The following is a 26733-nucleotide window of genomic DNA, read 5'->3' on the forward strand; positions in this document are numbered from 1 at the left end:
ACAAGTACTACCAAAAATCCTAGGATAAATAGGAAACTATGACTTCTTGGGAAAAAGGATTTTGTAAGGGATATCACCATTAAGAACAAAGGACAACATGCGATTAATAAGAAAACATGCTGAAGAAACGGCATCAACCCAAAAAGGTTTAGGAACATGCATTTGAAATAAGAGGGCCGGTGCAGTCATGCCATTTTGGACCATTTTGGGATTGAGTATCAACAAAAGAAGTCATGCCATTTTGAACCATATAAGATTGATATAAAACTGATGTATGTTCTTTGACGTTATCACTTTGCAAAGTACGAATGGAAGCATTAAATTGATTTTTAATTTAAACACAAAAGGCACAAAACAAAGAAAACAACTCGGAACGACTTTTCATTAAGTATAACCAAATTACACGAGAATAATCATCCACAAAATGTTGAAATTTGGGGATTAGACACAATAGGACAACGACCCAAAACATAAGAATGAACTAATTCAAAAGGAACACTAGCATGTTTATTGACTTTAGGACTCGAACTAAGATGATGATGTTTTGCAAACTGACACGATTCACAATCTAACGAAGACACCATAATATACTGTGGACAAAGCATTTTGAGCAAACAGAGAGATGGATGACCCAACCTACAATGAGCCTCAAAAGAAGTGACACTTGAGCAAGCAATAGAAGTTGGTAGCGGTATGTCAACAATGTAGAGGCCTCTAGACTCAGGTCCTTTACCAATAATCTTCTTCGTCATGAGATCATGAAAGAAACAATGATCAAGAAAAAATGAGACACAACAGTTGAGATTACCTGTGAGTTGACTGACAGAGAGCAAATTGACAAAGGAAGCAAAGGGATAGGATTGATAATACCAAATCTACGAACAAGATGACGACCCATCAACTAAAGTAACGATAGGAGTAGAAGCGTGTGACTAAATAGTAGAGAAGAGATGAGAATTACCTGTCATATGATCTGTGGCACCAGAATCAATGACCCATTTGGAGGATGAGGAAAGAAGGTACACATTGGATTTACTTGAGTTAGCAATATCAGTGACAGAAGAAGATGAAGGCTTGAGTGATTCCTGATACCGTGAGAAGGCAAATTCATCGGCAGAAATAAAGACTGATTTATTAGAGGCATCATTAGTGGACGCAACGTTGGCCAAGTGTTTTTGTTGATTTTTGTACTGAAACTTTCTACACTCGAATGTCGTATGGCGTGGTTTGCGACAGTAGTTGCACATAATTCCTCCAGAATCCGACGTTCGAGGTTCAAACACTTGTGAGCCATTGCCTTTGTTTCCACTATGATTAGTTGATCTCCTAGGGGCATAATTATTATTCCGATCGACCAAAGCACCACTAAGCGGAATGGGTGGAGGATGACTTTCCGTGCGGTGAACGTGACTAAAGACGTCATGTAAGGAGGAGATCTCAGAGAGAATTTGTGACTTAGCAAACTCAAAATTAGGAGAGAGGCTAACTAAAATAATTCATGATAGCTATCTTCTCCTGTTGGCTTTATTGAACCTTCACATCAGGGCTAAAAGGCAACAACATATTAAACTCCTCATGTTTTCTTAAACGCCATAAAATAGTTTATAAGGGATTGGTCTTATTTATCTACACTGTAAAAGGCTCTGCAAACCTCATACATGCAAGAGAGATTCCTTAGCCAGAGTACAAAATTTACAAATTATCCATTAGTTCCTTAACAAATTCATAGTGATTGATCAAGCCAGTTACCTCACTATCAATAGAATTCCTAATATGAAGGAACAAGCAAGCATCATCTCTGAGCCATGTCAAATCATCTTTAGGAGGATCAACAATCAGATGGTCTTCTTTGTCAACACTCCGTAGATAAAGATGAATAGTCTTTCTCCAATCCAAATTGTTCAAACCATTGAGCTTATGGTCCATGAGTTTAGGCATTACTGGCACTACATCCGTCACAATAGAACTTATTTTCCGCCATTACGCTTGTCAACCACAAAGACTGAAGCAAAGTGGAGACAAACACAATGTAGATCGGCAGTTGGGGAACCTCGTGGTGGGGTGGTGAGAATCAAAAGCACCTCTAAATAGGACTTCCAAAATAAAACCCTACTAGAGACTAAACCCTAGGTTGTGTTTATGCAAGATACCCAAAACAAAATTTAAGTTTGTAAATAAAACCCTAAGGCTTTGGATACTATGTTATGTGAGGGGAAAATATATATATTCTCTTGATTTTCATTGAAAAGATGCACATATATATACAAAACTAGGAATCTATCTTAGGTAACTATACAATTGGAAAACTGGCATTAATACTAATTATACACCTAATATACAGCTAGCAGTATGTTTTTGTGATTTGTGCATTGCTTTTCTTCATCAATCATTGTTTAGAATATGACCGTGTAGTTTCTTCAGAAAGTGATTGAAGTGCTGAAGAATGAGTCTGAACCTGGTGGACTGCATGAGAATACTCTTCTCTTTGTGATGGGTGATCATGGACAGACTCTAAATGGAGATCATGGAGGGGGTACTCCTGAAGAGGTACGTTTTTCACCTTCAATTTTTTTCCTTAAATTTAAGTATATAATATAATAATGCTAACTTGGGTTTTGTCAAGCAGGTGGAAACATCCATCTTTGCCATGAGCTTTAAGAAGCCTCCAGCTTCTATACCATCCACATCTAGTACTTCTTCTTGTGAACTAAAATCGGTAATGCCTGCTATTATTATGAATACTTTTGTACTGGTAAGCTTCATGTTGAAAATCATTTTGCTTAACCATTTAATTTTTGCTGATCTTGTCTTTTTACCCTCCCTGGTTAGGGAGTGGAAAAGGGACAGAAAAGATATCCATAGAAAATGGGGAAGAGAAATGTAGAAATATTAAAGTGTATGACTGATTCTGGAAAATTTGAGGAGTTTTGTCACTGTATGCTGACGCCTTGATAGATAGTTGTAGGAAAGTACCAGTCATAAACCTCTACAGTAAGTCAAATCTCTGTATTCATTTTATCCCTTTGCAAAGAATATTGCTTTGTTCTTAGATTATGCAGTGGATGGGAGAGACTTTTTATGCAAAAGAAGTTGTGAGGCAGTGGTTTATTTGTTTTCCATTGTTCTTTGCTACAATTGCGATTATTTATTGCAAAATTCAAGCCCATTTTGGTTACTTCTAGATCTTCAATAGATTTATTTATTATGGAATTCTTTATGATTGGCAATAAAGACATAATTAATTCTAAAAATTTCAGGAAGTTTATATCTTCTGATTTTGTAAGGTGTTGGGCCTGTCTCTTGTAATAATTTTTATTTTGGACTTTTTACTCTTCAATTTTTCCCATAATCAAAATACTTCTATTAATTTCTTCTGCATAATATTTGTTTTTCAAAATTTTAACCTCAGGATAAGAAGAATTTGTGTATCAATTCCGTCCAACAGGTCAGAGTGTTAGTTTGTCAAGGCAAAGTCTGGAATGATTTGCAGTTTAGTTTCCTGTGAGATTCATACTTAATTCAAGTCTTGTTTGCAGCTTGACTTTGCAGTGACAATTTCTGCTCTGCTTGGTATCCCCTTTCCTTTTGGAAGGTGTAGTGTAATCATCTTGTCATATTTACTTTTGTTGGTACTCATTTATATTTCAGTACTTGTGTTTTGTTAATTTTGCAATAGATTTTTGGCTTTGATATCTTATCTTTTTCTTCATCTCCTAATGCTGGCAGTACTTTCGTTTTTAATGCTGATTTATTTTCAGCATTGGGCAAGTAAATCTTGAGTTATATGCTTTAGGGGAGGGAGCATGGAGTTTTAATGACAATGGAGAATTCTGTGAGCATCAGTCGGAATTAGGAGAATGGATGTGGCATTATGTCAACGTTCTCTGTATCAATTCTTGGCAGGTATTTATTTTTATTTTTTTTGCTAAAATTCTTGGCAGGTATTTGGTTCATTATTTTGCACTACTTATCTATATACACCGCTTTGCTTGTCCCCGTTGTCTTGTCTTGTTTCTTTGTTTTGTATTTGGTGGGTGTGTGTTTTGTTTTGGCTATCCTAGTTTTGATTAAGAAAAGCAGCGCCTGATGTATTCTTTTTCTTTAAGGTGAAAAGATATATGGACATTTATTCTGCTTCTTCTGTTATTGGATTTTCCGGGGAAGACCTATTCCATGTTGCAGACCTTTATGCTAAAGCAGTGGAGAAATGGTCATATACTAAGAATTTTTTCATTTACAAAAATGAAAGCTGCAATACGGTATTGCCTGCTCTTAAGAGGCAGATTGATGCATATTCTAATTTCCTATTAAGCGTTGCAGAGCTAGCACGCTCCAAGTGGACTGAATTTAATTTAAAGACAATGGCTGTTGGCTTTGGCATTATGTTATTATCAATTTTTATTCATATTCTTGCTCTTACAGAGGTGAAAAAGAAAAATGGCATTTCTTTTTCTCCATCACAAGATTCAGGAATTTCCTTTGGGCTGTTTTTTGCTTGTTTTATGGTTGCAATACGTGCTTTCAGCTTCTTCTCAAATAGTTATATCTGTAAGTTCCAACTTTAATAAGTTGCTGTATGGTTGTCTTGTCCAAGAATAATATTGATGCATGCAATATGTTTATTTTGTTTCTGTGTTTATATGGGTGCTGAATGGGTGATACTCTTAATTTCTGATCAGTGGAAGAGGGAAAAGTGGCATGCTTTCTTTTGGCCACAAGTGGAGTTGCAAAGTTAAGAAATTCAGTAATAAAGAAAAAGCTGGTATTGGAAGTAAGTATGTATTAAACAATTAATTTTAAAGTAGTCTTGAAAGGTTTTTGATCTTTATTTCACCTGAAGACTAAGTTCAAAAGTTGCTGTTGTTCTAATTTTTTAAGGTTCTTTGCAGGCGATTGTTTTTCTTCTTGTAATCATTATTGGCAGGTTTACAATTGAAGTAGGATTATCAAAGCAAACTCCAGATTTTGCTTTTCTGAACATTTATCCTTCTTGGATGCCCAGGATTGCCTCTGGCCTTCCAGTTTTGTCATTTATAACCGATCTGGTGCCAATCATTTGCTTGATGTTATTAGCAATCTTCTTGTATAAGACCTTAAGCAGTAGCTTTTCTGAGGGACTATGGAAATATGTTATCAGGGCAACTATTTTTAGTTATATGCTCATAGCAGTTCATTGGGCCTCAGAAAGTAGTTTGTGTGGTCTAGCTTGGGTACTCAAAGGCATTGAACGAAATTCGATTCCTCAAATGGTTTATGCTTTGGGATTTGCACAATTACTGTTACTAATATTTCTACAGCTCTTCAACAAAGAGGGATCCCTTTATTCCATGAAAAGCTTCGTTACTAAAGTCGTGGCACTGTTATCTACATGTAGTTCAACGATCATCATGCTGTTGGGAAAACAAGGGCCTGTAGTTTCTATTGCAGCCATAATTGGAGGTGACCTTTTCTGTACTTGTATTATCACTATATGATACGTTAATCACTACATCTGTGGTAAATTCAAATGAACTAGTGTAGAAATAATCTGAATTATTAGTTAGTGTTTTACAGCTCATTAGTTAGTGTTTTACAGCTAAGGTGTAATCAATGTAAATTAGTTTATACCTAGAATATACCTCTTGTACTCCGCCTATTTAAAGGCTATTCCTTTAGAAATGAAAATAACAATCAAGAGTATATTTTTTTACATGGTATGAGAGATTTAGAAGCTAAACAAATTAAGATTTTTTTCATTTTTTTTTCTCAGCCCTTAAAAAAAAATTGGGTTTGGTACTCTTGAAGTTCAAATCTTAGAAAACTATTTCGGAGTGGTCTTCTATTCTCACCTCCAACCAAGGGAGTTTGCCCAGCCTCCGATTGGCGCAACCCCAAAATTCGGTGCCCAATAGAGCCGTGCGTGAGCCCCACGCGCCGTCTCCCGCCGCTGCCCTCTCCGCCACACGTCGGTGTGTGTTGGCGCGTGCAGCCTCCGACGGCTATTTTTTTGGCTTCCTTCATCTGTGGTTCTCCTCCTCACCTCGGCATGTTCTTGCCCTTGCTGTCCTTTTTTGGTTTGTTCATTTTCTTTTTTATTCGGACCATTGAAAATCAACCATGGTCACTTCTCGAACTGATCCCAACACTACTTGGTACGCTACGATGGGTGCTCAATGTGACACATTCCATTTCACCACAGATCAGATTGCTCAACTCCATAGGTTACTCAAGTCGACTTCTGCACCAGATTTGCACTCTCCGGGATTTTTCTCCACCCCAAACACTTCAGCTGCCTTTAATGCTCAAACTTCGCCATGGATCATCGACTCCGGCGCAACTGACCACATGACTGGCCAATCTCATCAGTTCATTACTTATAGTCCTTGTTCAGGTAGTAGTAAAATAAAAATTGCTGATGGCTCTCTATCAACTGTGGCTGGTAAATGTCCCGTTTATCTATCTCCTCTCCTTACTCTTAAAGATGTCCTCCATGTGCCAAATCTATCTTGTAATCTCCTCTCCATTAGCAAACTTACCCTTGATCAAGGTTGTATTGCAAAATTCTCACCCTTACATTGTGATTTCTAGGAATTGTCCTCGGGGAAGACGATTGGAAGTTGTTGTTGACCCTTCATCTGCTCATGGTAATAAAATGTTGTCTTCTAATATTGATATTATGAGCTGGCATTACCGATTAGGACATCCTAGTTTTCCCTATCTGAAACATTTGTTTCTTAGTATGTTTAAAAACTGTTGGAATATATTAGTTGTATTAGCTGTATATTAGTTGTAGAAATTAGAGTTGTATTTAGTTAGTTTCCTATTTAGTCTCTCTAATTTTGTATATAAATGCATACTATTCTATTGAATAAAGACACAATTCATTCACCATATTTTACATGATATCAGAGACAGGTTTTGGGATTGAGAATTCGAAATTCGAAATTAGGGTTCATTACAAATTGGGGTTTTCAATTAGGGTTCATCACAAATTTGGGTTTTTCAATTAGGGTTCATCACAAATTTGGGTTTTTCAATTAGGGTTCTTTTTCGGAAACCATCTTTAGAGTGATCATTTGTTCTCACCGCCCGCTCAGAAAGATTGCCCAGCCGCCGATCTGCCAAACCCCAAAGTCCGGTCGCCGGATTCCTTGTACGTGTGGCTCACACGCCTCTTGTTCCTTCTGCCACCTACTCTTTCGACGGCGAATCATCTCCGGTTCGTTTCTCGGCTCCTCTTGAGCCTACTCACATCTATCTCAAGTTGTAGTTTGGTATTTCTCACTTCTTCGTATCTGGGTGTTCTTTACTTGTTCTTCATTGTTCGATTTTGTCTCGTCTCTTTTGATATTTGTTTTTGAGGTTATGGCAGAGATGAAATCAGATCCAAAACCACTAGTTATTTCTGATGTGGTTCCCGTGATGTCTAAAATCACAAACCATAAATTGATTGGTTCGAATTATTTGGAATGGAGTAAGACGATTCGACTTTATATAAGGAGTATTGAGAAAGATGATCACTTGACTGATGATCCTCCCAAAGAAAAAGACGATTCAAGAAAAGTGTGGCTACGTGAGGATGTTCGCTTGTTTCTTCAAATTCGAAATTCTATTGATAATGAGGTAATTAGTTTAATTAATCATTGTGAATTGGTTAAAGAACTAATGGATTACTTGGAGTTTTTGTATTCTGGAAAAGACAATCTATCGCGTATGTATGATGTTTGCAAAGCCTTTTTTCGCGCGGAGAAACAAGATCAGTCTCTTATGAACTACTTTATGACATTTAAGAGGACATATGAAGAGCTTAATGTGTTGTTGCCAGTTAGTCCTGATGTGAAGGTTCAACAGCGCTAGCGAGAGCAGATGGCTATCATGAACTTTCTAGCAGGACTCGCATCTGACTTTGACTCTGCAAAGTCACAGGTTCTTTCTGGGTCTGATGTCTCCTCTTTACAAGATGTCTTTAGCCGTGTTCTTCGTACAAAAACTACTCCATCTGTTTATTTTAATAGTGCTTTGGTTGGTCATAATAATCATGCACCATGGAGAAACTCTACTCCAAGTGGTTCCAAAGGAGGCAATTCACAAAGGCCTGACAATCGAACACCAGAATCCGGGAGCATTATGTGCAACTATTGTAAGAAACCAGGCCATACCAAGTTCGAGTGTAAGAAGCTACAGTTTAAAAATCAGCAAAAATACTATGCTACTGTTGCAAGCACTAGTGATGCATCTGACAAATCGGTTATTATTTCTGCAGATGAATTTGCCAAGTTCTCAAGGTACCAGGAATCACTCAAGTCTTCATCTCCTTCTGTCACTACAATTGCTGATTCAGGTAAGTCTAATGCATGCCTTCTTTCCACATCCTCGAAATGGGTCATTGATTCTGGTGCCATAGATCACATGACAGGTAATTCCAGTCTCTTTTCCACTCTTCAGTCTTATAGTCCCACTTCTTCTGTTACCTTAGCTGATGGATCACCATCTTCTGTTCTTGGATCTGGCACTGTTATTTCTACACCTTTGCTTACTTTGTCATCAGTCTTACATTTACCTAATTTATCCTTTAATTTGCTTTCTGTTAGTCAACTCACTCGTAATTTGAATTGTTGCATCTCTTTATTTCCCGATCATTGTTTATTTCAGGATCTTATGACGAAGAAGATTATTGGTAAAGGACATGAATCTAGCGGCTTGTATGTTCTTGATCCACTGTCCTCAACTCCTATTGCTTGTCCGAGTGTTGCTTCTGCTTTTGAGGCTCATTGTTGTTTGGGCCATCCATCCCTTCCTTTGCTCAAGAAGCTTTGTCCCCAATATAGTAAGGTGACTTCATTAGATTGTGAGTCATGTCAGTTTGCCAAACATCATCGTGTTAATTTGAGTCCTCGAGTCAATAAACGTGCTAGTGTTCCTTTTGAGTTAGTTCATTCTGATGTTTGGGGTCCTTCTCCTATTTTGTCTAAACTTGGATTCAGGTATTTTGTTACTTTTGTGGATGATTATTCTCGTGTAACTTGGCTATATTTAATGAAAAATCGTTCTGAGTTGTTTTCTATATTTTGTGCTTTTTGTGCTGAGATTCAAAATCAATTTAATGTGTCTGTTCGTACTTTGCGAAGTGATAATGCCAATGAATACACATCTGCTCAATTTCAATCTTATATGATCTCTAATGGCATGCTTCATGAAACTTCTTGCGTTGATACTGCACCCCAAAATGGTGTAGCAAAACGTAAAAACAGACACCTTGAAACTGCACGAGCCCTCTTGTTCCAAATGAAAGTTCCTAAACCTTTTTGGGCCAATGTCGTTTCCACAACATGTTTTCTTATCAATCGCATGCCATCCTCTGTCTTTAATGGTGAGATCCCATATAAAATTCTTTTTCCTGGTAAGTCATTGTTTCCAGTTGCTCCTCGGGTATTTGGAAGTGTTTGTTTTGCTCGAGATGTCTGTCCATATGTCACCAAATTAGATCCTAAGTCATTAAAGTGTGTATTTCTTGGTTATTCTCGTCTTCAGAAAGGGTATAGGTGTTATTGTTCTGATCTTAACAAATATCTTGTGTCTATTGATGTTACTTTTGTGGAAAATACACCTTATTTTTCATCTTCACCTACTCCTACTCGTCAGGGGGAGGATGATGATTTGTTGGTATATTCTGTCACATCCTATGCGCCTGATACATGTTCAGACGAGTCTCTTGTTCCTTCACCTGCCTCGGTCATAGCTCCTGTAATGCCTACACCTCCACCACCTCCACCACCTCCTAACCCTCCTATTATAGTGTACTCCAGGCGTCCACCTCCCGTTTCATGTCCTGCACCTGCCTCTTCATCATCAGATTCAGAACTCAACGATGATCTTCCCATTGCACTACGTAAAGGTAAACACCAATGTACATATCCTATTTCTTATAATCATCTGTCCTCTTCTTCTTACTCTTTTATTGCTTCTCTTGATTCTATCACTATTCCCAAAAATGTTCGTGAAGCCATGTCTCATCCTGGTTGGCTTGCTGCAATGATAGAAGAGATGAATGCTTTAGTTGCGAATGGTACTTAGGACTTGGTTAATTTACCTTCAGGAAAACGGGCCATAGGGTGCACATAGGTGTTTACGGTTAAAGTCAATCCAGATGGAACAATTGCTCGCTTAAAGGCCCGTCTTGTTGCCAAGGGTTATGCTCAAACCTATGGAGTGGACTATTGTGATACTTTTTCTCCTGTTGCTAAACTCACATCTGTTCAACTGTTCATTTCCATGGCAGCTACTCATCATTGGCCTTTGCATCAGCTTGATATTAAAAATGCTTTTCTTCATGGGGATCTTGAGGAAGAAGTGTATATGGAGCAACCTCCTGGGTTTGTTGCTCAGGGGGAGTTAGGGCGAGTTTGTCGTCTTCGCAAATCTTTATATGGGTTGAAACAAAGTCCTCGTGCTTGGTTTGGTAAATTTAGTCAGGCTGTTGAGAAATTTGGTTTGTTGAAAAGTAAGTCAGATCATTCTGTGTTCTATAAAAGATCAACTACTGGTATCATTTTGTTAGTTGTGTATGTGGATGACATCGTTATTACTGGAAATGATACTGGAGGCATCTCATCCCTTAAATCTTTCATTCATACCCAGTTTCACACGAAGGATTTAGGGGTGCTCAAGTATTTCTTGGGAGTTGAAGTTACTCAGAGTAAACAATGTATTTTTCTGTCTCAAAGGAAGTATATACTTGATTTGTTAATTGAGACAGGAAAATTGGGAACAAAACCTTGTAGTACTCCAATGAATCCAGCTGTGCATCTTACACGTGATGGGGAACCATTCGAAGATCTTGAGAAATATCGCAGATTGGTTGGAAAGTTGAATTATCTAACTGTGACTCGTCCAGATATTGCATTCTCAGTTAGTGTTGTTAGTCAGTTTATGTCTTCTCCAACAATTCATCATTGGGCAGCATTAGAGCAAATTTTGTGTTACTTGAAATGAGTACCAAGACGAGGTATTGTTTACAAGGATCATGGACACACCCAGATTGAGTGCTTCTCTAATGCGGATTGGGCAGGCTCCAAGGTAGATAGATGATCCACATCAGGTTATTGTGTCTTCGTTGGGGGCAATCTACTCTCTTGGAAGAGTAAGAAGCAAAATGTTGTGTCTAGATCCAGTGCAGAATCAGAATATAGAGCTATGGCATAGTCTGTGTGTGAGATAGTATGGATTTATCAGCTTTTGACTGAATTCGGGTTTAAGACTTCAGTTCCAGCAAAATTGTGGTGTGATAATCAAGCTGCTCTTCATATTGCCTCAAATCCTGTGTTCCACGAGCGAACTAAGCACATTGAGATTGATTGTCATTTTGTTCGTGAGAAAATTCAACAAGGCCTGATCTCCACAGGATATGTGAAGACTGGAGAACAATTAGGAGATATTTTTACAAATGTTTTGAATGGGGTGCGGGTTGATTATCTTTGTAACAAGCTGGGCATGATTAATATTTATGCTCCAGCTTGAGGGGGAGTGTTAGAATATATTAGCTGTATTAGTTGTAGAAATTAAAGTTAATTGTATTTAGTTAGTTTCTTATTTAGTCTCTCTAATTTTGTATATAAATACATACTATTCTATTGAATAAAGACACAATTCATTCATCATATTTTACAAAAAAAAACCCTTGGACATGTTCATATGTGAAGTGTGTCAATTTGCAAAACATACTCGAAGTGTTTTTCGTTCTCGACCCTACAAGGCATCTCATCATTTCACTCTCATTCATAGTGACATGTGGGGGTCATCCCGTATTACAAATATCTCTAATACCTGCTGGTTTATATCCTTTATAGATGATTATACTTGTTTAACTTGGGTATTTCTTTTAAAATACAAATCTGATGCCGCTACCACCTTCAAAAAGTTTCATTCAATGATTAAAAATCAATTTCAAGCTAATCTCCAAGTTTTGCACACAGATAATGGTACAGAATATTTTAATTCAATTTCAGGTGATTATCTTATCTCTAATGTCATTGTCCATCAGAGTTCATGTGTTCGTACTCCCCAACAAAATGAGATTGCTGAAAGGAAAAATCGACATCTATTAGAAGTTGCTATGGCTCTCATGTTTACTACTTTTGTTCCTAAGATTTCTTGGGGAGAAGCTGTTTTGACAGTAGCTTATTTAATCAATAGAATGTCTTCTCGTGTCTTACAATATCAAACTCCAATTTATTCTCTTCTTAAAATTTATCCTCAGACTCACCTACTCTCAAATATTCCACTAAAAACATTTGGTTGTACCGCCTATGTTCATGTTTTAGGACCCAATCATACCAAATTTGATCCTCGTTCTCAAAAGTGTATTTTCCTTGGGTATTCTTCCACCAAAAAGGGCTACAAATGTTACAACCCTCTCACTCGTCACCTTAGTGTCTCATCAGATGTCACATTCATTGATGAGCAGCCTTTTTATCCCAACACTTCGCTTCAGGGAGGGATTGTTAGGGATACTCACTGTGGGATACATGTTTACCAATGATAGGACCTGAATTCAGTCCACCCATTGAGTTTAATCCGCCAACTGAGTCTAACTCTATGCTAAATTCTGAACAATTCAATCCACCCAATTGAGTCTAATCCGCCAACTGAGTCTAACTCTGTGCTAAATTATGAACAAAACACTTACGAAATGGAAAAGACAAACCGAATAAATGCAGAAAAAGAGTTGTTGGTTTATACTAGATGACAGGACAAACATCAAGTAATACTGGCAGCTACGGATCTCGTCTCCCATGAGTCTGAACCAGTGACAAACCCCAATGTAAGTGATTCTTTGGGTGCAATTTCATTTGATTCTAATCCTAGTTCAAGCGTGATAGAATCAGATCTGCCCATTGCAAAAAGGAAGGGAGTGAGGAATTGTACTTTACATCCTATATCTAAGTATGTGTGCTACAACAAACTCACACCAAAATTCAGAGCCTTTGCTGCCAAAATTGAGGAGATAATTATTCCAATGAATATTGATGAAGCCTTGTCCATTCCTGAGTGGAAAGCGATTGAAGAGGAAATAGGGGCGTTGGAAAAAAATGCTACCTGGAAAATATTTGCTAAGCCAAAAGACAAGCATGTGGTAGGATGCAAGTGGGTATTCACAGTGAAATACAAAGCTGATGGTACTATAGAAAGATACAAGGCGAGACTGGTTGCAAACGAGTTAACTCAAACTTACGGGGTGGAGTACACAGAGATATTTGCACCGGTGGCAAAACTAAACACAATAAGAGTTCTCCTATCAATCGCTGCAAATCTTGATTGGCCATTGCAGCAACTTGATATTAAGAACGCCTTTCTAAGCGGAAATTTAGAGGAAGAGGTTTATATGAAGATTCCTCCTGGCCTCGAAGGAAAATATGGAAAAGAAAAAGCATGTTACTTAAAGAAATCTCTTGATGGCTTGAAGCAGTCACCGCGAGCATGGTTTTGAGAGATTCAATCAAGTGATCAAGAAGCATGGGTACAAACAAGGTCAGTCGGATCTAGGGGTGTACACGGTTTGGTTTGGTACGGTTTAGAAGAATTTTTAAACCAAACCACTCATGCGGTTTTTTCAAAATGAAAAACCAAACCAAACCATTAAAATTAAAAAACCAAACCAAACCAAATCATAAATAAACGGTTTGGTTTGGTTTTAACCATATAACCAAATTATTAAAAGGGATATTTGCGCATAAGTACTCAATGTTTGGGTTTTGTACGCGGCATAGACCCAATGTTTATTTTTAGTGGAAAAAGTACCCAAAGTCAGTAAAACTGTAATTCCGTCAGCCTCCTCCGTTAGGTTCCGTTTCGTGATGACTGAACCAACACGTGTCACTTCGTGATTAGTCCAACTCAATAATATTTTAAAAATAATTATGATTTGGACCAATAAAAACGTGACACGTGTCTGCCTAACGGAGGAGACTGACGGAATTACAGTTTTACTGACTTTGGGTACTCTTGCCACTAAAAATAAACATTGGGTTTATGCCGCGTACAAAACTCAAACATTGGGTACTTATGCCGCAATTATCCCTTATTAAAATTAAAATTTTTTTTTATTATAAAATAATTAACTAAATAATTGTATTTAAATAATAATAATTTCAGCTTTACTTTTAAGACCATAATAGTCTACAAGGAGCTTATTGTCTTTGTTGTTGTAAGTTTAAGTACTTTGAATCATTTTGTAGAAGTGAGAAAAAGAAATGTTTACTTTGTAAACAATGTGGGACTTTACATTTCTTTTTTTAGTTTTAGAAATTTGTGCATGTATTAAATACTACTAAAAACATATCATAAACAATTAAATTGTTTGGCTTGGATGGTTTGGTATACTTTATGTTAACTTAAGTGTAGGTGTTCAAACCTTTGAACCATTATTTCTAAAAATTATTTTTTAGAAAAAATCATGGTCCGATCCGGTTTAATTAGTTTTAAAAAATTAGAAACCGTGACCAAACCATTAAAGTTGAGCGGTCCGGTTAAACCGAACCATCGAAAAACGGTTTCATTAGTTACGGTTTTTGGCGGTTTGGTGCAGTGCGGTTTGGTTCCAAACCACGGTTTGCGGTTTATATGAACACCCCTAGTCGGATCATGCTCTATTCTTCAAACATTCACAAAATGGTAAGATTGTAATTCTTATTATCTATGTTGATGATATGATTCTAACTGGAAACCCCAAGCGGCGGCTCAGTTGGTTAGGGCGAACCTGAGGAGATAATCCCTCACAGGTTCGATTCCCCATCGAGTCAATAAACCGTGGGGGGCCACTGGGGCGTGTCTCCGGGCGAAGCGACGTCAGGGCGGTCCCACTTCAAGGAGGGTTATCCACAAAAGGATAGACCTCTGGGGACATGCAGATTTCGCTCAGGTGGTAATCACCACCTGGCACCAGGGCCTCCAGGGATTAGTGGGGGTGGGGCCCCTGATACCCTGGATAACCAAAAAAAAAAAAAATGATTCTAACTGGAAATGACCTTAATGGAATGGAGGAGCTTAAAAGACTACTAGCCCAAGAATTTGAGGTAAAATATCTTAGTCAGATGAGATACTTTTTTGGGTATGGAGTTTGCAAGAACCAAGCAGGGGATTTCAGTCTCTCAACGTAAGTATGTTATTTGTGAATTTCTGAATAATCGTTACATTATTCATGAAAGAATATTGCCTATAAATAGGCAGATTACAACTAAAGAATTAAAGATAAAGTTGTACAATTAACCTAGGTCAACTAATCACCTAAAAACTAGGAATATAAAATAAAGATGGAAATAAAAAATTCGGTTACCCTAAAAGGGTGGATACCGAATAAATACAAGATATTTACATAATTCTACACTCCCCCTCAAGCTGGGTTATGTATATCAAACATTCCCAGCTTGCACACTAATTCATCAAAAGTAGCTCTGGGAAGGGCTTTGGTAAGAACATCAGCTATTTGGAATCTGGATGGAGTATAGATAGTTTGAATTGTGGCACTCTCAATCTTCTCAGTGATGAAGTGACGATTTATCTCAATATGTTTTGTCCTGTCATGATGAACATGATTTTTGGCAATACTAATGGTAGCCTGATTATCACATAGCATTTTTATAGACTCTTCAGCAAAGAGTCTCAGCTCACCCAGTAATCTGTTTAGCCAAATCCATTCACAAACACCTAGAGCAAGAGCTCTAAATTCTGCTTCGGCTGAACTTCTAGAAACTACTGATTGTTTCTTACTTCTCCAAGTCACTAGATTACCCCAAACATAAGAGCAGTATCCTGAAGTACTCCTCATGTCTGTTACATCTCCTGCCTAGTTTGCATCAGTGTAAACTTTGATCTCTCTGCTATCACTTTTCTTGAATAGAAGTCCTTTTCCAAGATTCATCTTAAGGTATCTTAAGATTCTAGTAACCGCTTCCATGTGTTCCTCGGTAGGATTGTTCATGTATTGACTAACAACACTAACCAAGAACCCAATGTCAGGTCTAGTATGAGATAGATAGATCAAACGCCCAACTAACCTTTGATATCTCCCCCTGTCCACTGGTAAGTTCTTTCCTGAACCCACTTTCTTGTTGGAGTCCATTGGAGTTGAGGCTGGTTTGCATCCAAGCATTCCTGTTTCCTTAAGTAAGTCAAGAACATACTTACGTTGAGAAACAAAGATGCCATGTCTTGATCAAGCAATTTCCATGCCAAGAAAATATCTAATATTCCCAAGATCCTTAATCTCAAATTCCTTAGATAAGAAATTTTTCAATCTCTCCATCTCCTCCTCGTAGTCACCCGTTAGTATTATGTCATCCACATAAACAATTAGGGTAGCTATCCTTTTATCTGATGAGAATCTGACAAACAATTTGTGATCTGCTTGACATTGAGTGTACAAGAATTGACTTAGTAAATCTGCCAAACCATGCCCGTGGAGATTGTTTAAGACCATACAAAGATTTCTTGAGTTTGCAAACTTTGTTCTGATTTGCAAAGTTCTCGTAGCCTGAAGGAATGTCCATATAAACTTCTTCTTCAAGGTCACTGTTTAGGAAAGCATTTTTCACATCAAGTTGGTGTAGAGACCAATCTTTATTTGCAGCAAGGGATAATAGTACACGTACGGTGTTAAGCTTCGCAACAGGAGCAAACGTTTCTTGATAATAGATTCCATAGGACTGAGTGAAGCCTTTAGCAACAAGGCGAGCTTTAAACCTCTCAATGCTTCCATCTGCTTTGTGTTTAATAGTAAAGACCCACTTGCAACCCATGGATCTCTTCCCAGGTGGTAGATTTGTGATTGCCCAAGTACTGTTTTTAGCCAAAGCATAAATCTCATTTTCTACAGCCTCTTTCCATCGAGAATCAGTCAGTGCTCTTGAATGGTGTGGGGAATCTGTATGTTATCAATAACAAAAACAAACGCCTGATAGGATGGTGATAATTTGTTATAGGATACAAAATTGCCAATAGGGTGTTCTGTACATGTTCGAACTCCCTTTCTCAATGCAATTGGCAAATCTAAATCATCATTTATCTGAACAATATTATCATGGTTAGAATTACTTAAACTTGAATGAGTTTCTAGGGTGTTTCATGGTGGTCCTCCAGATGTGTTGTGTGCTCTATATCTTTACCAAATTTTTTTCTTCTCGTATAAACACGAATTTCTGGTTCGTGATCAGGAGCAAGAGTCATTGATGGTTCTGAAGAGTTTTCAATGATTTGGGAACCTAAGTGATTAGATGAAGGACTAGATGAAACATGATTTTCTATAACTTGAGAGGTGGCAGGAACACTAGGAGATGGAGTATTGATACTCAGAATAGTGTCCCAAAGATGAGATTCACTTATATTCTCCCCCTGAATCTCAAATTTGTAATAAGCATCATTTTAAAAAAAAGTGACATCCATAGAGTTATACATTCATCGAGTTATAGGGGAATAACATTTATAACCTTTTGATGAGAGGAATAACCAATAAAAATGCACTTAATTTAGGGTCTAACTTACTACGATTTGGAGAATGAAGATGAACAAAGGCGGTGCAGCCGAAGACCTTAGGATCGAGAAGACTAATGAATCTTGTATGAGGGAATGATTGCTAGACTTTTTGACATGGGGTTTGAAAGTTGAGAACCCGAGATGGCATTCAGTTGATAAGATAAGTAGCATTAAGAATAGCTTCACCCCAGAAATATTTGGGAACCTGAGTAGAAAACAAGAGAGAACGAGCAATTTCTAATAGATGTCTATTTTTTCGTTCAGCTACCCCATTTTGTTGAGGAGTATCAACACAAGAGCTTAAGTGTAAAATACCTTGTTGTGTGAGGAAAGGACTGAGGATGGAATTGAAGAAATCCTTAGCATTGTCGGTCTTGAGGATTTGAATTTTAGTGTGAAATTGAGTTTGAATCATGGAATGAAATTGTTTAAAAATTTCACTTACTTCTGATTTTGTTTTCATGAGAAACACCAAAGTTAATCTAGTGTGATCATTAATAAAAGATACAAACCATTTTTGTCCGGTTATATTGTTTACACGTGAAGGACCCCACACATCACTATGAATCAATGAAAAAGGTTTGGAAGATTTATATGATATTCTAGAATGTGTTTCGCAAATTGACAAATTTCACAACAAAAAAAATTCAGAATTCTATTAATAAATAAAGAGGGAAACATCTTTGACAAATACAAGAAATTTGGATGACCAAGACGATAGTGCCACAACATAATATCACTATCTTTATTTGAAATAGACTGATTATTCAAAGAAAACAAACTGAATTTATGAGCTGTCCTAGCGGATTGAGTGTCATCTTGTAGGATATAGAGCCCAGAACACATCTTAGCACTGTCAATCATCTTCCCCGAATCCAATTCCTGAAAAACACACAGATTTGAGTAAAACATAGTCACACAATTTAGGTCATGAGTAAATTTACTAATAGACAGTAAATTACAATCCAAATTAGGCACATAGAGAACAGAATTGAGAGTTAGGTTTTGATTTATCTTGACTGAACCCGAACCCTCAACCTTAGAGGATGTGTCGTCTGCAATTTTTACTGTGTGGTGCTCTGGACTTGTGTGGAATTTAGAAAAAATATTTCCATCTCCTGTCATATAATCTGATGCTCTAGAATCAAGAATCCAAGGGTTAGTAGTTCTTTTGTCGACAATAAGAGCTATTGAATGGTTACCTTTCATGGCTAACAACCCTGTACCATGTGTAGTATTCGACTGTTTAGTAATGTGTGACTGACTTAGGAGTTTCTTAAGTGCTTCTAACTGTGCTTTAGTGAAAGGTAATGAATCAGATCCATCTTCTTTTCCTTTAGCAGTAGTATTTGAAGTGGCAGCAACATTTCCACGACTCTCCTTGTCTTTCCACGACTTTGGCTTCCAATCGGCAGGCTTTCCATGAATTTTCCGACATGTTTCTCTGAAATGTCCAGGCCTACGGCAGTGATCACACCATGGACGTCCTTTCTGTTGTCAATTATCTTGATTGGCACCTTGGAATTGTCCTCGGGCAGCAAGGGCAAAGGAGTTTTGAGTGGATTGAAGACTTGAAGAGCCCATCATAACCTTCTTTCTGCTTTCTTCATGTCGAACCTCTGAGAATGCTTCTTGGACTTGAGGAAGAGGCTTGGTACTCATGATTCTACTCCTCACTGCATCAAGATCCTTATTGAGGCCATGAAGAAATTTGAATGTTCTCCTTTTTTCCACAATGCTTCGGTATAGAGCAGTGTCTTCAACACACTTCCAGGAATAAGATTCGAACAGGTCCAATTGCTGCGAATACCAGGTAAGAGTGTTGAAGTAGGGCGTGATAGAGGTATTTTCTTGGCGGAGATCAATAAGGGTAGCTTCAATCTCAAATAATTCTGATGTATTATCGGCCCTTGAATAAGAGCTTTTAACAGTATCCAAAGCTCCTTGGCTGTTGTATACAGAGGAAAATTTTCTCCTATATCATTATTCATGGAACTAATCAGCCATGATTTAATCATGTGATTATTTGCCTTCCATGTTTTATATTTTGGATCATCTATTTTTGGAGTATCAATCTCTCTTGTGAGATATTCTTCCTTCCCTTTTCCACCTATGTATATCATCACCGACTGTGACCATTGAAGGTAATTATGGCCATTGAATTTGTGGCTGGTGACCAGAGAAGCAGCCTCAATGCCGTGAGATGAAGAACCATTTGACATATTCAAATTAGAGATGGTGGAGGGATGAGAGGATGCATCTGAAGTGAGGTTTTCCTTCTCAGCAGCCATGGTGAATTGATGTGTGAAGAACAGAAAGAGAAGAACTAATACGAGAGAAAAGAAAATAAAAAAAAAGGAAAGAAAAAATAGAGAAACGATTTAGGGTATGGGTGGCTCTGATACCATGTGAATTTTTGAATAATCGTTATATTATTCATGAAAGAATATTGCCTATAAATAGGCAAATTACAACTAAAGAATTAAAAATAAAGCTGTACAATTAACCTAGGTCAACTAATCACCTAAAAACTAGGAATATACAATAAAGATGGTGTACAAAATGGTGAATGAATTGTATATATTATTCATGTAAATCACATATATTTATACAACACTAGAGAAACAAAATTAGGAAAGTAGGAAATAAAATAATTACAATTGACCCTAATTTCTAGCTAATTTACAGCTAATATTCTAACACTCCCCCTTAAGCTGGAGCATAGATTTTAATCATGCCCAGCTTGTTACAAAGATAATCAACCCGCACCCCATTCAAAGCCTTTGTGAAAATGTCCTCTAATTGTTCTCCAGTCTTCACATATTCTGTGGAGATCAATATTCTGTGGAGATCAAGCCTTGTTGAATTTTCTCACGAACAAAATGACAATCAATCTCAATGTGTTTAAGTTCACTAATGGAATACAGGATTTGAAGCAATATGAAGAGCTGCTTGATTATCACACCATAATCTTGCTGGTACTGAAGTCTTAAATCCTACTTCAGTCAAAAGCTGATATATTCATATTATCTCACACACAGACTGTGCCATAACTCTATATTCTGATTCTGAACTGGATCTAGACACAACATTTTGCTTCTTCCTCTTCCAAGAGACCAAATTGCCCCCAACAAAGACACAATAACCTGAAGTGGATCTTCTATCCACCTTGGAACCAGCCCAATCTACATCTGAGAAACACTCAATCTGGGTGTGCCCGTGATCCGTGTAAACAATACCTCGTCCTGGTGCTCCTTTCAAGTAACACAAAATTTGCTCTAATACTGCCTATTGATGAATTGTTGGAGATAACATAAACTGACTGACAACACTAATTGAGAATGCAATGTCTGGACGAGTCACAGTAAGATAATTCAACTTTCCAACTAATCTACGATACTTCTCAGGGTCTTCAAATGGTTCTCCATCACTCGTTAGGTGCACAACAGGATTCATTGGAGTACTACAAGATTTTGCTCCCAATTTTCTTGTCTCAGTTAACAAATCAAGTACATACATCCTTTGAGATAGAAAAATACCTTGTTTACTCCGAGTGACTTCAACTCCCAAGAAATACTTGAGCGCCCCCAAATCCTTCGTGTGAAACTGGGTATGAATGAACGATTTAAGGGATGAGATGCCTCTAGTATCATTTCCAGCAATAACAATGTCATCCACATACACAACCAACAAAATAATACTGGCAGCTGATCGTTTATAGAACACAGAATGGTCGGACTTACTTTTCAACATACCAAATTTCTTAACAGCCTGACTAAATTTACCAAACCAAGCACGAGGAGTTTGTTTCAAACTATATAAAGATTTGCGAAGACGATAGACTCGCCCTAACTCCTGAGCAACAAACCCAGGAGGTTGCTCCATATACACCTCTTCTTGAAGATCTCCATGAAAAGCATTTTTGATATCGAGCTGATGCAAAGGCCAATGATGAGTAACTGCCATTGAAATGAACAGCCGAACAGATGTCAGTTTAGCAACAGGAGAGAAAGTATCACAATAGTCTACTCCATATGTTTGAGCATAACCCTTAGCAACAAGACAGGCCTTTAATCGAGCAATTGTGCCATCTGGATGAACTTTAACCGTGAATACCCATTTGCACCCGATAGACTGTTTTCTTGAAGGTAAATCAACCAAGTCCCAAGTACCATTCGCATCTAAAGCATTCATCTTTTCTATCATTGCATCATGCCAACCAGGATGAGATATGGCTTCACGAACAGTTTTAGGAATCGAAATAGAATCAAGAGAAGCAATGAAGGAGCAAGAAGAAGAGGGCAAATGATTATAAGAAACAAAAGAAGAAATAGGATAAGTACATTGGTGTGTACCTTTACGTAGGGCAATGGGAAGATCATCGTTGGGGTCCATATCTGATGACGAAGAAGCAGGGGCAGGACATGAAACAGGAGGTGGACGCCTGGAGTACACTTTAATAGGAGGCGGAGGAGGTGGAGGAGGTGTAGGCATGTCAGGAGCTATGACCGAAGCAAGTGGAGGAACAAGAGACTCGTCAGAACATGTGTCAGGCACAGAAGATGCGATAGAATATACTAACAAATCATCATCCTCCCCCTGACGAGTAGGAGTAGGTGAAGACGAAAAATAAGGTGTATTTTCCACAAAAGTAACATCAATAGAAACAAGATATTTGTTAAGATCAGGACAACAACACCAATATCCTTTCTGAAGACGAGAATAACCAAGTAAGACACACTTTAATGACTTAGGATCTAATTTGGTGACATGTGGACGAACATCTCGAGAAAAACAAACACTGCCAAATATCTGAGGAGCCACTGGAAACAATGACTTACCAGGAAAAAGAATTTTATATGGGATCTCACCATTAAAGACAGAGGATGGCATGCGATTGATAAGAAAACATGTTGTGGAAACGACATTGGCCCAAAAAGGTTTAGGAACTTTCATTTGGAACAAGAGGGCTCGTGCAGTTTCAAGAAGGTGTCTGTTTTTACGTTCTGCTACATCATTTTGGGATGCAGTATCAACACAAGAAGTTTCATGAAGCATGCCATGAGAGATCATATAAGATTGAAATTGAGCAGATGTATATTCTTTGGCAGTATCACTTCGCAAAGTACTAACAGAAATATTAAATTGATTTTGAATCTCAACACAAAATATAGAAAATAACTCAGAACGATTTTTCATTAAATATAACCAAGTTACACGAGAATAATCATCCACAAAAGAAACAAAATACCTGAATCCAGGTTTAGACAAAACAGGAGGACCCCAAACATCAGAATGAACTAACTCAAAAAGAACACTAGCACGTTTATTGACTCGAGGACTCAAACTAACATGATGATGTTTGGCTAACTGACACGACTCCATTCCAAATAATTTGAACCAGTCAATTTATGGTCTGTGATTTTCGACATCACGGGAACCACTTCAAATACAACTGCTGATTTTGAGTCTGATTTTGTCTCTGCCATAATCTCGAAAGCAAAAATTGAAAAGGAAAAGGTAGAAAGCAAACAGCAAAGAAAGAACACCCAAACATGAAGAAGCCAAAAGTATCAAACCACAAACCGAGAAGAACCACCGGAGACAGATGCAAGAGGGATAGAGTAGGGCCGAAAAGGGAGCGGAAGCTGACTGTTGCCAGAAACACGGTCGGATGCGCCTACACGCACTGGCGTGTGGGGATGAACGCAGCGGTAAGTGGCAGCGCGTGGGGACCACGCGCGGCGATTCTGACGGCCAGACTCCGGGGTTTTGACGATCGGCGGCTGGGCAATCTGTCTATGTGGGCGGTGAGAACTAAGATCTCCAAATAGGGTTTCCGAAAAAGGAACCCTAAAGCAAAGAAGAACCAAACACAAAAACACAAACCCTAATTTTGAATCTCAATATTCGAACCCTAATCAAATTTGCTCTAATACCATGTACAAAATGGTGAATGAATTGTATATATTATTCTTGTAAATCACATATATTTATACAACACTAGAGAAATTAAATTAGGAAGTTAGGAGAGAAAATAGGAAAAAAATAATTACAATTGACCCTAATTTCTAGCTAATTTACAGCTAATATTCTAATAGGATACCGAATAAAAAATTTCAGTTACCCTAAAAGGGTGGATACCGAATAAATACAAGATATTTACATAATTCTACAATCTACTCAAAGAGACTGGTATGCTCGGATGTAAACCAGCAGCAACACTAGTGGAACCCAAGGGGAAGTACAAGAAGAAAGAAAAGGAGAAACCTATAGATAAAGGGATGTATCAACGACTAGTGGGAAAATTGATCTATTTGTCTCACACCAAACTTGACATTGCCTTTGCAGTTAACTTGGTCAGTCAGTATATGCACAACCCTTTAGAAGAACACTTGGAGGCAGTTTAGGATATTGCGGTATCTAAAGAAGACACCTGGAAAATGTCTGTTGTTCAGAAAAAATGGAGAAAGAGGCATAGAAGCTTTCACTGATGCAGATTGGGCAAATTCAATTGAGGACAAAAGATCAACATCTAGATATTGTACTGAGGTATGGGGAAACCTTTTTACTTGGAGAAGCAAGAAACAACCTATTGTCACAAGAAGCATTGCTGAAGCTGAGCTTAGAGCTCTTGCTCAAGGAGTATGTGAATTGATCTGGATCAAACGAGTTCTTGAAGAACTACAACTTCAAAGAGTGAATTCTTTGAAACTATACAACGACAATAAATCAGCTATTAATATAGCACACAATCTGGTTCATCATGATAGAACCAAACATGTGGAGGTTGACCGTCATTTCATAAAAGAAAAAATTGAAGAAAAAGAACTTTGTGTCGCTTATGTGCCAAGCAAACAATAAGCTGCTGATTTGCTAACAAAAGGATTATCAAAAGAAAGCTTTGATGAGAAAGTGTGCAAGCTGGACATGTGGGACTTGTATGCACCAGCCTCAAGGGTGTAGAAATAATCTGAATTATTAGTTAGTGTTTTACAGCTCATTAGTTATTGTTTTATAGCTAAGGCGTAATTAATGTAAATTAGTTTATACCTAGAATATAATTTTTGTAGTCAGCCTATTTAAAGGCTATTCCTTTAGAAATGAAAATAACAATCAAGAGTATATTTTTCTACAATTAGTTTGTGAAAGAGATTTTTACAGGTTATTGCATAGTCAAGCTGGACACTCTTAAGCACAATGCTAACAATGAAGGCACCGGAAATGTAACTGTTGACCCTCTTAGTGTAACACAATGGAGCCTGTTAGCTGTGTGCCTATTTTTCTTCACTGGACACTGGTTTGTTATTTTATTTTTTGTGCAGGGTTCCTTTTTTTCCGTTTTCTTCAATAATGCTTGTCTTTTTTCATCTTGGTTCTTTATCCTTTTATGGTTTCTAGATTTTAGGTCATCGTGCTCTCATAAATTATCCTTCATGATATTTGTGTATCAGGTGTGCTTTTGATGGCCTTCGATATGGTGCTGCATTTATTGGGTGAGTCTGTATACCAGCACAGTGTGAACTATCAATGGACCTGCTGGTTAACCAAGCATTGGTTCAACAAGTAGAATTTTATTGTTGGTATTCCAAACTTTTGTTTGTCATAGTTTTTCACTAATGACTGTTTGTTCGCATTTGCAGTCATTAGACCCTTGCTATCTCCCATTCTCGTGCATGGAGATACTTTTGTTGATCATTGAATATTTTATTAACAACCTAAATTTTTTTTTTTCCTGTTTCAGGTTTGATGAGTTCATCCTAATTCGACAAGCTATTCTCCTTACAATTGATACATTTGGCATTTCTCTTATCCTTCCAGTATTTGGACTTCCATTTCTTGTTGCCTGTAATCATTCCACATGTATGACTGACCAAGGAAAAAATGTCATATTTGCGTCATTATCCCTTGTAAGTTTATCAACTAATTTTGTCCACTCGATATTCTTTTGTCTACTAAATTCGTTATGTTTTCCTTTACGAAGGATTCATATTAAAGACCTCTTGGTATTCTATAATTATGTTGAAGTTAATAAGTATGCTTGGTTATTTTAGGTATATTTGTTGTACGGGCTCATCATGGCTACTACTGTAACAGCCACTATGATTTGTGTCACTATTCATAGGCGGCATTTGATGGTAAAGGGGCTATCTTGGCATTATAATCTTCCATTTTCTTTTTAAACCTTTGGTTAGATTCATTTTGTATTCATTATCAAAAAGTGCACTCACATGACATGTTTCTCTACATGTACATTTCCTCGCAGGTATGGGCATTATTTGCTCCCAAGTTTGTTTTTGATGTGGTGGGTCTTCTTCTTACAGATTTCTTAATATGCTTGGCCTCACTTTACTATTTTGGTAAGAACTGCAGACGACAGGGTCAGACTACTGAAAAGTTGAGTGTATCATAATAGAAATGATTTTGAAAATCATGTCATGATATGAGTTGGTAGAAGAAAAAAATTACATTTTATAGTGGGCTAACATGATAATGAGTATGAAAGCATTGTTGAATTCATTTTTGGTAGAAGAAAATGTAACTAAATGATTGGATTCAGTTTTGGGGCTGATTTGGTAGAAGAAAATGTAACTAAATGTAATATGCAATTGCAAGAAGAGTAAAGTTGTGTGAATTTGTATTTATCAAAGAATTGAGCTGACGTTGTAATTTCAAATTCTCATTTTTGCTTATTGAAACGTGAGTAAAATTAGCAAGAGAATTGTTGGTGAGCGTGATCTTAGGGATTTGGCCAACGGTCTCGCTGTGATTCTTTTGCAAACCACTGTAGTTCTTTTTGGATGCCATTCCTCAGAGTGAGACGGTTACTCGCTGTGATTCTCATGCTCACAGTTCTCTTGGAGACAACTGGAGGACGAGTCATTCAGAAGGGTGAGAGTGCAATCTCTCCCACTCTCCATGTTTGCGAGCAGGTGGGAGTTCTCGTGAGCTCTATGCTCGTGAATGTCCTTGGATACATGACACATGGCTTGTGTAATTTCACCACAATAGGTAACTTTATAATACAAAGTATTTTTTTTTTTAATGATTGTTGTTTACTAAAAGCTTTCTATTATACTTAATAACCTGCTTCTGCAACAAAATTTCTTTTTTGAAAAAACACTTATTTTCTTCTGTAAAATATCACCATCTCTTAGTATAAATCTATCATGACATTTTGAATAACATCATTGTTAATTCTTCTTTTGGTTTGACCTTTTTGGGAAT

The 26733-nt window shown here is 37.5% G+C and overlaps 1 protein-coding gene across 8 annotated transcripts in view; it reads left to right on the forward strand.

Annotated features, from left to right (window-relative positions):
• Positions 1 to 26227, forward strand: part of LOC133823217 (uncharacterized) — a 47562-nt gene extending 21335 nt beyond the window's left edge. For 2 of the 8 annotated variants that reach the window (XM_062255864.1, XM_062255867.1), the window contains 13 exons: positions 2422 to 2547; positions 2627 to 2716; positions 3410 to 3445; positions 3537 to 3592; positions 3759 to 3903; positions 4107 to 4548; positions 4680 to 4771; positions 4890 to 5439; positions 24670 to 24805; positions 24960 to 25001; positions 25250 to 25415; positions 25560 to 25643; positions 25772 to 26227. In XM_062255864.1, coding sequence (XP_062111848.1) covers positions 2422 to 2547; positions 2627 to 2716; positions 3410 to 3445; positions 3537 to 3592; positions 3759 to 3903; positions 4107 to 4548; positions 4680 to 4771; positions 4890 to 5439; positions 24670 to 24805; positions 24960 to 25001; positions 25250 to 25415; positions 25560 to 25643; positions 25772 to 25918 — 2112 coding nt within the window. In that variant the 3' untranslated portion in view covers positions 25919 to 26227. Of the gene's footprint in view, positions 1 to 2421; positions 2548 to 2626; positions 2717 to 3409; positions 3446 to 3536; positions 3593 to 3758; positions 3904 to 4106; positions 4549 to 4679; positions 4772 to 4889; positions 5440 to 8242; positions 8396 to 8631; positions 8812 to 24669; positions 24806 to 24959; positions 25085 to 25249; positions 25416 to 25559; positions 25644 to 25771 lie in introns of those variants that run through there. The other 6 variants (XR_009888186.1, XR_009888187.1, XR_009888185.1 and 3 more) reach the window with 6 other exon arrangements.
• The last annotated feature ends 506 nt before the right edge of the window (positions 26228 to 26733 follow it).

Source organism: Humulus lupulus, chromosome 3 (genome assembly GCF_963169125.1).
Source record: "Humulus lupulus chromosome 3, drHumLupu1.1, whole genome shotgun sequence".
Lineage (NCBI taxonomy): Eukaryota > Viridiplantae > Streptophyta > Magnoliopsida > Rosales > Cannabaceae > Humulus > Humulus lupulus.